Here is an 11,743-nt window from a genome sequence, read left to right as displayed (position 1 = left end):
TTTTTTTTTTTTTTTTTTTTTGGTAAAGCCTTTGAAACACCAGAACCCATTGCCATGGAGGTGATTCCAACTCCTAGTAATGGTATAGAACAGAATAGACCTGCCTCAGAGGGTTTCCAGTAGTCTTGTGGCTCCAGTGATTCCGGTGTTCGGCTGCTAAGTAAAAAGTTGGCGATTCCAACCCACTGCTATGTGGAAGAAAGATGTGGCAGCCTGCTTCCCTCAAAGATTGCAACCTGGGAAACCCTGTGAAGCAGTTCTACTCTATCCTATAGGGTTGTGAAAAGTAGGAATCACCTCGATTGCAGTGGGTCTGTGTCTTAATTATTTAGTGATGCTGTAACAGAAATATCACAGGTGGTGGCTTTAACAAACAGAAATTTCTTCTCTCAGAGTTTTGGAGGCTAGAAGTGCAAATTCACAGTGCTGTCTCCGTTCAGCATCTGTAGGCCCAGTAATCCTTGGAGATCTCATTGCATCTTGGCATCAATCTTCCCCTGGATCTAGGACCTTCGCAATGCAGAGACCTGATGTCCAAAGGACGCACCCCACTCCTGGTTCTTCGTTCTTGGCAGTCATAGGTCCCTCCTTCTCTTTTCACTTCTCTCTTCTTTTATCTCTTGTAAGATAATAAAAGATATTGGTCACACTCCTGGGAACTTCCTTACATATAGGATCAGAGTTATGATGAGATTAAAAATATTGCCTCCCACCCTTAATCCCTTTTATGGATTTATCAGATCATATCGTAAGGAGTCATCACATAGGTGTCAAGCCATTGGGAATCATGACCCAGCCAAGATGACACATGTTTTTTTTGGAACAATCCCTGATGGTTTGGGATTTAATCTTTGCAGAAGCAGATTACCATGTCTTTCTCGCTATGGAGTTGCTGGTGGGTGGGTTTGAACCGCTGACCTTTCGGTTAGCAGTTGAACACTTAATCACTGTACCACCAGAGTTACTTTCCTCTAAAGGCAGACAAATCATTCCATTTTTAAAGTAAGACCCTGTGCACCATGTGTTTCCCTCTGTTGTTGTTAAGTGCCATTGTGTCCATTCTGACTCATAGCAACCGAGTATAGGATTTCTAAAGAGTGGCTGGTGCCTTTGAACCACCAACTTTGTGGTTCAAACTGATCTTATGGTTGAGTGCTTATCCTATGGCACATACCAGGATTCGGTATTTCCCTCTATAGTATAAGACAAATCATAGTAGCCCATGTATACCAGACTCAAACTGTGTTCTGTAGGCTTTTCAGAGATTGACATGGTTGCCAGCAAAGTGTGTTAACCATTTGCACTAGCCAGAAAAATGGTGACCCTCTCTAGTGTAAGTTTAATTTAATTCTCAGTAATTCCATATTGACTTCTAGAAAACCCAAGGAATTTAGGTGTCACCTCAAACTCAGCAGCCAAATTACAACCTCTGCCCCCAAACTTGCTCTTTGACTTTCGTTCCTCTAAACTGCCAGTTTTCTAATAATTTTTAGACTCAGAATTTCAGAGGTATCCTCCTCTTCATACCTTTTGCATTTGTTAATTTACCTTTTGAATTCCCCCATATATTTCTTTCCCTTTTGTCCCATTCCAGTTACCCCCTTTCCAGCCCTCACACTGCTCCCCTGTTCCCAACCCCTAATCCTTCATTGTTATACAACCAGGTGAATCATCCATTTAAAATATCACCTTCATTAACTCCCTACTAAAAAAATTACATGGGTTCCTATTGCCTACCAGGAATCCCGGTGTGGCTCTGTGCGAGAATGCACTGGGCTACAAGGTCAGTTTGAACCGCAGGGTCGGCGGTTTGAACTCACCAGCCACTCCTCGGAAACCCTATATAAGGTCACTATGGGTTGGAATCGACTGAAGGACATTTAGCAATATTGCCTACCATATAAATTCCACAACTACTTCTGCCTGTACCTCAAGGGCTCATAATAGTTTTATCTATGTAACATTTTCTCCCTGGTATGCAGTGCTGCCAGGCATCTTGTGGGAGTTTTAAAATAATAGGGCAGATCCTTTCCATGATCCTTGGTGGCTGAGATGTTGGTAAATTCTGGAGTTAAACAGCATATTTGGGGCTAGGAGGGTGCAGGGGTACAGATAGAGATCAGCCTGGGCTCCATTAGAAGGAAGTAGAAGAATGGAAGTCTCCTAGTGAATCTCTCTCCAGTCTGGGAAGAGATTATTAGCTGTTGTCAGCCCCAAGTTGTGGAAACCCCATGCTCAGTGAGATCAGACTGTAGTGATCCATCGGCTTTTCATTGACTGATTTTCAGAAGCTGATCATCTACCAGGCCTTTCTTTCTAGTCTGACTTAGTATGGAGATGTCGCTGAAACCTGGCTCCACATAGCATAGTAACGCACAAATTTCCACTAATAGATCAATTCCACCACAGAGCCACCACTGTCTTCAGGGAAGAGACTTGTTATTAAGTGCCCTGGAGTCAGTTCTGGCTCATAGAGACACCCTGTATAGGGTTTCCGAGAAGTGGCTGATGGGTTTGAACCACTAACCCTGAGGTTAGCAGTCTAGTGCTTATTGGATAGCCCCACAAGTCTGCAAAGGGAGGTGGGAGAGAACTGCTTTGCTTAGATTCCCAATATGCATGCATGTCCAAGTTGGGACTTCAGGCTTAGATTTGAAGGGAACTTCAGTTTCCTTCCCCAGTAGATTTCTGTATTCTGCCCTTCCAGTGGAGACCATGAATTCTTGTTTTGTTGATGTGCAGTGATACTAACTATAGGCATATTACAGTCATTCACCCTGCGACACACCTAGTTGTGCATGCCATCAATATTTGTTAACCTGGTCACTTTAATCTGAGCAGTTTGTTGACAAGTTGATAAAATTCTCTATTCAGAAAAATCTGATAGTTTACTGTTTTTGAGGAATTACTGATAATTTATGGAAATTTATTTTCTTGTTTGTGGCTTCTTCTGAGTTCCCTCAGCACTTTGTTCATCCTGACTGCAGCATACAGCACTGGTGTGACAGGTATTTCAATGTTTGGTGCCTCCTAATCTCCTGTGAGTGCTGCTGTTATGTGTCCGACAGTTAGCACCATGTCTGGTATATGAGGAGTCCTGGTGTGGCGCTGTGGGTTAATGCGCCAGACTGCAAAGCCGTTTGAACTACAAGGTCAGTGATTCAAGCTCACCAGTCGCTCCTTGGAAACCCCACACAGGCTCACTATGGGTCGGAACCGACTTGACGACACTTAACAACAATAACAACAACCTACAGTAGACCTTTGATATTCTCTAATGGGACATCCTGAGTCTATCAGAAGCGTCGTTTCTATGACTGTCATTACCTGAGATATAAGTGTTGAGTTGTTGTGAGGCTCAGTTAAATGATTTGCTTCTATACAAGACCTCTCAACATAAATTTCAGATTTTTTTCAGATGCATTTTGCATACGTTATTTAATCAGGACAGCAACCTTTTGGAGTGAGTAATAATATTTTGTGTTGTTGTTAAGTGCCATTGAGTAAATTCTGACCCATAGTGACCCTGTATGGGGTTTCCGAGGAGCAGCTAGTGAGCTTGAACCACCGACCTTGCTGTTCAAACCAACTTTGCAGTCCAGTGCATTAACCACAGCATGGTAAATTATGACATGACATTGACTTTTGAGTAGTTTGATAAGAGACAAAACCAAAAATGGCAAATCTGTGAATGTCAAGGGTCTGCTGTGCAGGTTTAGAAGGATGGATGGATGGATGGATAGGTGATTAGAAATGGTAATATGATTAAATAATGTGTTTGCTAAGGGCTTTCCATGCTAATATAGGAAATGTTATGATCATTAATGTTCAAAGAATCAAACTAGGAAACAAGGTGTAATAACCTGAAACCATAGCTACTATTTAATAATTCAGTCGTCATTCTTTAGCTTTTCCCTTTGTCCAATGAAGGAACAAAATACCTTACTTAGGCATTGTGCTAGACTCTCAGTCCTCAGTAAGAATTAAGTTCACTTATTTCTTTCATTCTTTTTTCTTTAACAGGTGATGGTTGTGGACATATAGTGACCTACCAAGACAGTGGCACAATGACATCTAAGAATTATCCAGGGACTTACCCCAATCACACTGTTTGTGAAAAGACTATTACAGTACCAAAGGGGAAGAGACTGATTTTGAGGTTGGGAGATGTGGATATCGAATCCCAGACCTGTGCTGCTGACTTTCTTCTTTTCACCAGCCCTTCTGACCAGTATGGTAAGAAAAGAGAGCTAGATTTCTGTGAGCCTGAATTGAGGATTTGGGGAGGAGTTAAGTGATGTGTTAATTCCCGTTATATCCTGGACATGTTAGAAGAGAAGTTTACTGTGTATAAACTTTCAGGGTAGTTAAGATGGATGGAACGTTTGTTTTATAAACCAAAACAACAAATAATACCTATGTAATTGTTAGTCTTGTGTGTGTGTCAGAATATGTGTATGATTTTAAAATCTTAACTGGGAAGAGAATAGGAGATGAGTGACATTTGGCAAAAGTATTTACAGCTCATTCTTTCATTTGCTTGACATATATTTACTGAATTGTACCCTAATACGGGGAGTCCTGGTGTGGCGCTGTGGGTTAATGCACCAGACTGCAAAGCCATTTGAACTGCAAGGTTGGTGGTTCAAGCTTACCAGCGGCCCCTCGGAAACCTTATATAGGGTCGCTGTGGGTTGGAACCGACTCAATGGCACTGAACAACAACTGGTATAGTATTGTTGATTGATGTGCTAGACTGCAAAGTTGGTTTGAGCTGCAAGGCCAGCAGTTCAAGTTCATCAGCTGCTCCTTGGAAACCGTGTACAGCGTCACTGTGGGTTGGAACCAACTCAATGGCACTTAACAACAACTCTGAAGGAGGAGTACTGGCATGGCACTGTGTGGTAAGCACTGGACTGCTAATAACAACGCTGGTGTTATTAACATTCCCAGCAATGTTCCTTGGAAAACCTATACAGGATTGTTAAGTCTGAACTGATTTGATGACACTTAACAACAACAACTCTGAAGAACTGGGATTGTTGTTGTTAAGGCCCGTCTAGTCAGTTCTGACTCATAGCCACTCAATATGGGGTTTTCAAGGAGTGGTTAGTGGGTTTGAACCACTAATCTATTGGCTAGCAGTCCACTGCTTTTCCATACTGAGACTCTAAGAACTGGAATATGGTTGTGGTGGTGGTGTGCCGTGGAGTCAGTGTACACTCATAGCGACCCTGCATAGGTTTTCTGAAGCTGTAAATCTTTATGGGAGCAGAAAGCCTCATCTTTCACCTGTGGAACCACTGGTAGTTTCGAACTGCTGACCATGAGGATATTAGCCCAACTTGTAACCACTACACTACCAGAGCTCCTTTAGAGCGGAATATAGCAATGAAAAAAAGTTTCTTTCTTTATGGGCTTTACATTCTAGTGAGTGGGAGATGGGTAGAGAATGAATAATTAAATAAATGCATCTATCATATGAAGGGGAGTTCTGGTGTGGCGCTATAGGATAATGTTTGGACCACAAGGTCAATTTCAGCCATAAGGTCAGCAGTTCAAACCCACCAGCCGCTTTTTGGAAACCCCATATAGGGTTGCTATGACTCGGAACCTACTTGACATCACTTAACAACAACAACATAATATGAAGGAGTCTTGGTGTGGTGCTGTAGAATAAGTACTGGACCACTAGGTTGACAGTTCAATCCCATCAGCCACTCCTCAGAAACCCTATACAGGGTTGCTATGAAACAGAGCCAACTGAACTGCTCTTAGCAACAACATAATATGAAAGTGGAAAGAAAGAATGAGAAAAAGAAGGCAGGTTAAGGGGATTGTTAGCCTGTTTATGAGTGTGTTTGAGCTCCTTTTGATGGGAAGATCAAGAAGGTTTCTCCAGTAAAGGAACATTTGAGTAGAGACCCAAAGGAAGGAAAGTAATAGGTGTGCAAGAATGTCTGCGGTTACAGAGTTTTCTAGGTAAGGGAACATAAGTGCAAAGACAGATTCCAAATCAACCTTCTGAGATTTAGCATTCTGTGCTTTGGGGCAGACTAAAGCAAGGTTTGCAGTTCAAGCCCACCAGTCGCCTTGAGAGAGAGAAAGATGAGGCTGTCTGCACCTATAAAGATTTACAGCTTTGGAAGCTCTAGGGAGCAGTTCTTCTTTGTCCTACAGGGTTGCCATGAGTCTGGATTTATTGAATGACAGTGGACAATCGTAATGGGTGAGTAGCAGTTTGTTGTTGTTAAGTTCTGTCGAGTCGATTCCAACTCATAGCGACCCTGTATAGAGTTTCCGAGTAGCGAATGGTGAGCTTGAACCACCGACCTTGCAGTTCAGACCAGCTTTGCAGTCCAGCACGTTATGCAGCATTATACCAGGTTAGAGCCCAAAATAACGTAGTGGTTACGAATCAGGCTGTGAATCGTAAGGTCAGCAGTTCGAAACTACCAGCTGTTCCACAGGAGAAAGATGAGGCTTTCTGCTCCCGTAAAGATTTACAGCCTCGGAAACCCTGTTCAGGGTCGCTATGGGTCGGAACCGACTCAACGGCACACAACAACAACATGGTTAAATGGTGAAAGGAGCTCTGGTAGCACAGTGGTTACAAGTCAGGCTGCTAACCTCAAGGTCAGCAGTTTGAAACTACCAGCTGTTCCATGGGAGAAAGATGAGGCTTTCTGCTCCCGTAAAGATTTACGGCCTTCGAAACCCTTTACAGGGTCACTATGAGTCAGGATCATCTCCATGGCTCATAACCACCACCACCAACCATTTTTAAATGGTCTCCTGATGTGGCACTGTAGGATCAGCACTGCACTGCGAACCACAAGGTTAGCAGTTCAGACCCACTATCTGCTCCTCGGGAACCCCATACAGGGTCACTAGGAGTCAGAGTCAACTTGATGCCACTTAACAACAGCAATGTTTTAAATATGTATAAGGAAACACAATTTGAAAACAAAGAATAAACCCTATATACAGGTCTCTTGAGATTAGAGATTTTATTAAAAGCTTATTGATTGCATAGAGATTTACATATGATGTACATCTTAAATAAAATTCTGCAGGCAATTTCTTTTTTTAAATGGTGGCAAATACATAGATGAAAAAACATTTATACAGACAGTTTCATGACAGTCTTTCCCTCTAGCCCAGCATTGTGTTGTCCTCCGTGGTGCATCCTGCTACAATCTGAAAGTCCACACTAACCATGAGACTATTCAGAGGTTGACATTTATCCAGTGGGGCAGGGGTGGTGGGTGGTGACTCTTTAAGGGCTCTAATGTTTGAATTACTCTGACAGATGCTTGTTTTTACATATAATTGGTTGGAACTTTGATAACTTTAGTTTACTTCAAATGGGAAAAATTAAAAATCCAGGGATTACCTTTAATAATCACCTTTGTACTTTATGGAGGTCTTTCAGGAAAGTCCTTATTAACATGGAAATTTAGTTGAGATTAGGAAGAGGTGGTTGGGTATCAGAGGTCAACTGTAAAATTTGAGGGCAAGTGATGCTGGGCTAGAAATGGCTTTCCCACTGTTTTCACTGGTCTCTGTGGGAAATAGCTACCTTTTCCTGAAGTGAGCAATGCATTCTACTTACTGCTGCCATGGGGAGCGGGGGCGGGGGTCTCTCAGGTCAGAGGCTGAGGTGAGAGTACTTGGAAAAGGGAGCAAACCCCAGTGGGAGGATACCAGTCAACTTTGATGCATATTCAGAAACTACACAAAAAAGAGGAAAAGGAATTAACTGATGCATGCTTTGAGGGAGGGTATGTGGTGATCATGGTCTCCCTGAGGACATTCACCTACACAGCTCTGGAATCTTGAATTTTTAAGACTTAGGCAGTTCTTTAGGAAATGAGTGATGGTGATAATGTGCCATGGAGTCAATGTCGACTCATAGCGACCCTGTATAGGGTTTCTGAGGCTGTAAATCTTTACATGAGCAGAAAACCTCATCTTTCTCTCACGGAACAGCAGGTAGTTTCGAACTTCTGACCCTGAGGTTAGCAGCCCGATTTGTAGCTATACAACCTAGTGAGTTAACTTTCTCTTTACTTTTTTCCTATATAAAGTTATGTTTGTGATAAAGAGAATATCTGCTTATTATAAAACAGTATTAACAACAAAGCAAAAAACCATGTTCAGTTCCTGTTGTATGCCAGGCATATTATTGGTCCTTGCATATATTATCTGAATCCTTGTATCCACCTTACAAGATAAATGTTATTAATACTGTTGTTTCCGTGGGGAAACTGAAGCACAGTGAAAGTAGACTATGCAAGATCACTCAGTTAGTTAAAGGCTGAAGAGAACATTTACATCTCTGTCTTTGTGGTACCAAGATATCTGTTTCCACTGCCAGCCTGTCTCATTTCTACCACACAGAGAATAAATACAGCTAGTAGCCCATTATTACATTCTATAGCTATTTTGTCAAAAACACAAGAAGTGCGCAGTATTTTTGGCCAGGTGTGTTCTTGAGAAAATATTTAACAATGCTCAGAATCTCTTCTTTTTTGTGGCTACTATAAAGATTTCCTTTGACCAAGCCAGACCTGTATTTTAACTTAGTTGAAATTGTCTCTTGGCCAATCTGTTGTTCTGAGTTCTAGGGTTAATAGGCTGGATTGCAAAGTTGTTTGAACTACAAGATCAGTGGTTCACACTCATCAGCCACTCCTCGGAAACCCTATACAGAGTTGCTATGTGTCCGACTGACTTAGCAACAACAATCTATTGTTCAGCAATAATATTTTGATTAGTAAAACCTCTTGGAGCTGAAGCTCTCTTTATTAACTTTGGGCACCAAGTAGCTTGCGGAAAAATTGTGTATTCCTGAGGAGGAGGAGGAGGCAAAAGTGCTTGGTTTTCCACTGGCCAGGATTTAGGGAGGGGGTGTTCCTGTTGTACAGCTCCCTGGAAAAGTGGGGGGAGGGGACACCTTGGCAGTGAGTGTGGCCACAAGCTTTTCTATGGCAGGAGAAAGGGAACCCAAGTGTCACTACAGGGTCCCAGAGACCCACAGCTGCCTCACCTGGGCAGGCCACGGAATGCCTGGAAGTACAGCAGGGAGGGAATTGTGTTCTGGAATCTCTCCTGTCATTGCTGTAGATGGCAACTCTAATGATTACCTGTGTGGCTGAAACAGCTGAGTATAGTTTTAGTTTACCTAGCTGGATTGCTTTCACTAGCCAACTGATTGCTAAAATCCATTGCCAAGGGATTTCAATACTCAAAATATCGGAACTTGGGATTTGGAGTTGTTTTGAAAAAGAATAATGTTTTCTGGCATTAGTGTTAGTAAACTCGGCCAAGAGTGGACGTACTTGGAATGTGATTACATTAGCCATTGCGAATATGCTGAAATTGTAGTTTTACTCATTCTGCAGATTGTTTTTTAATGGTTTACCTCCCCCTCCTGTCAATTTGGTTTTAAATGTTTGGTTCATATACTTGAAGCACTTTTATAATCCACATTCTTGGTAACAAAATGTACTTGTTTACAACTGTGACCACCCACACCAGCTTTCACAGTAATCAGGCAAAATATGCACTTGATCTCATTGGTGTAGAAAGGACTGATACAAAATGAAACTTATTCTTCTGTTTGTCATGTATTATAATTATGGCTGATGGTTCAGATTTAAGCATCAGTTAGAATAATGCATTTATATGTCTGTAGCACAATTAACCTAACCCTTACAAAATATCCTTGAAACAGGCAAGAAAGGAGCAAAGTTGATAAAGCACATCAGTTTTACTTTTGAAAAAAAAGTTTTATATAGAAAAATATGAAGTTTTTAAGACACTTTTTAAACCTCAAATTTCGCTTTCAAACTGGTAACATTTTTTAAGATAAGAATTAAAGGACTTTTAGACAAGGTCATGTATGTTATTATCTTGACCAAAAAAAGAAAAAGAAAATCCTTCAGAAATAGCATGCTTTACTTAGTAGAGGTTGTTTTCACTATCATTCAGGGAATTCTGGGTTTTCATTAAGAGACCAAAGGAACTGAGATTCCTTTCAAAACAACACAATCCCTTTTACAGTCTAGGATCCAATTCAGGATCATGCAGCGTTTAATTTTCATGACACCTCAATCTCCTTGCATCTGGGCTCCTCAGTTCTTCAGTCTTTTTGTCTTTAGCACAGTTTAGATAACCGGTAGTTATTTTGTGGAGAGCCTGTCTACTTGGGTTGCTTTGATGCTTCCTCATGATTAAATTCAGGTAATGCATTTTTGGCAAACATAACACTGTCATTTAAGAGTGATCTTTAAAAGGATTGTTTACGACCATTTCCCCCATTTGAAATTGTGAGCTCATATAACCCCAGGAGTAAGAACTAAATCTGCATCACATTTCTTTGTTTCCCTTTGTTCTGCTCTTGTCAGTTGGACTCTTTTACCTTGAAAAACTGACATTGACTTTGGTTATTTCAAGCTGTCTTCTCCAAACATTTCTTTGTTGTTCAAAGAAGTCAGTGTAATATGAGTCTTTGAAAGAACTCAAATAGAAGGTGACATCTTTTCAGAGGGCAGTTTTGGAAAATGGGTTCATCTTATATTTGACCATATCAAATAATAGAAACTAGGTTAAGGAAGCCAAAAATCATTCTTTGATTGAAAAAATTTATTCTTAAATTTAGAATGTGAAGATTCAAACCAGGAATATATTTGACTAGAATTTCTTTACAATTTTTGCATGGTACAGTTAAGATTGGTACTTTTGTACTGATTCTCAGTATTCCCCTTTTATATTCATAATATAAAATAATAAAGAGATTAGTTTTTTAAAATACTAAAATATTTTGAGCTTTTTGGGGAACGTGGGTGCTGATTCAGCTATTTAAAACCAAAGTTAGAATAATGAAATCTGTAGCATTGTTTTATTTGTTATATTGTAGAGACTGAATTCATACGGAAGATGATTTCTCTCAACTTTAAAAACCCTTCAGCCCTCCTGTAACTTCTGCTCATCCTCTGGTTAGGTTCTGTTGCAGGGGAGAAAAGATCCCCAAATAAGATATATTTTATGGAGCCTTAAACAAGATAAAGATAAATGCCCAGATGAGGGACACCATCAGTATGAGGCCATCATGGAGTCCAGAGAATTTACTGCCACATGCATATTTGTAGAAGATGGCATAAGAAATGTATCATAAAACCAGGATTGTTATTGTTGTTAAGTGCCATCGAGTTGATTCCAACCCATAGAGACCTTGTATAGGGTTTCCAAGGAGCAACTGTTGAGCTTGAACCACCAACCTTGTAGTTCAAATGGCTTTGCAGTCTGGCCTATTAACCCACAGAAAACCATAGTTAGTGGTAGATTAATTCGACATAGTCTCAGGCCTAGGAGTCCTGTAGAATAAGCACTGGACTGCAAGGTTGGTTTGAACCACAAGGTCAACAGTTCAAAGTCGCCAACTGCTCCTTGGAAACCTTATACAGGATTGCTATGAGCCTGAACCAACTCATTAGCACTTAACGATAGTAGCAAGAAGTCTCAGGCCAGACTATTAAAATGGGAAAGGAATCATGATTGGGACCTATATACTATTGCAGATTAGGAAAGTTTACAGGATTGGTTCTGGGGTCCTCTGATCACAGTGGTCTGGGTATAACTCATAACCATACAACCTTGATTTTCCAGCTTCCATTACAGACACACCCAGGCAAATATCTGAGGGATAGACTGCTCCTTGGCTGGCTATGGGAGTGTC

The 11,743-nt window shown here is 41.0% G+C and overlaps 1 protein-coding gene across 1 annotated transcript in view; it reads left to right on the top strand.

Moving 5' to 3' along the window:
* DCBLD1 (discoidin, CUB and LCCL domain containing 1) overlaps positions 1-11,743 on the top strand; it is a 71,195-nt gene that overhangs the window by 9,703 nt on the left and 49,749 nt on the right. Inside the window, exon 2 of the mRNA XM_006839974.1 lies at positions 4,024-4,236. Coding sequence (XP_006840037.1) covers positions 4,024-4,236 — 213 coding nt within the window. The remainder of the gene's footprint in view (positions 1-4,023; positions 4,237-11,743) is intronic.

This window comes from Chrysochloris asiatica, unplaced genomic scaffold, assembly GCF_000296735.1.
Source record: "Chrysochloris asiatica unplaced genomic scaffold, ChrAsi1.0 scaffold00027, whole genome shotgun sequence".
NCBI classification, from domain to species: Eukaryota; Metazoa; Chordata; class Mammalia; order Afrosoricida; family Chrysochloridae; genus Chrysochloris; species Chrysochloris asiatica.
This window is presented reverse-complemented; position numbering and strand designations above follow the sequence as displayed.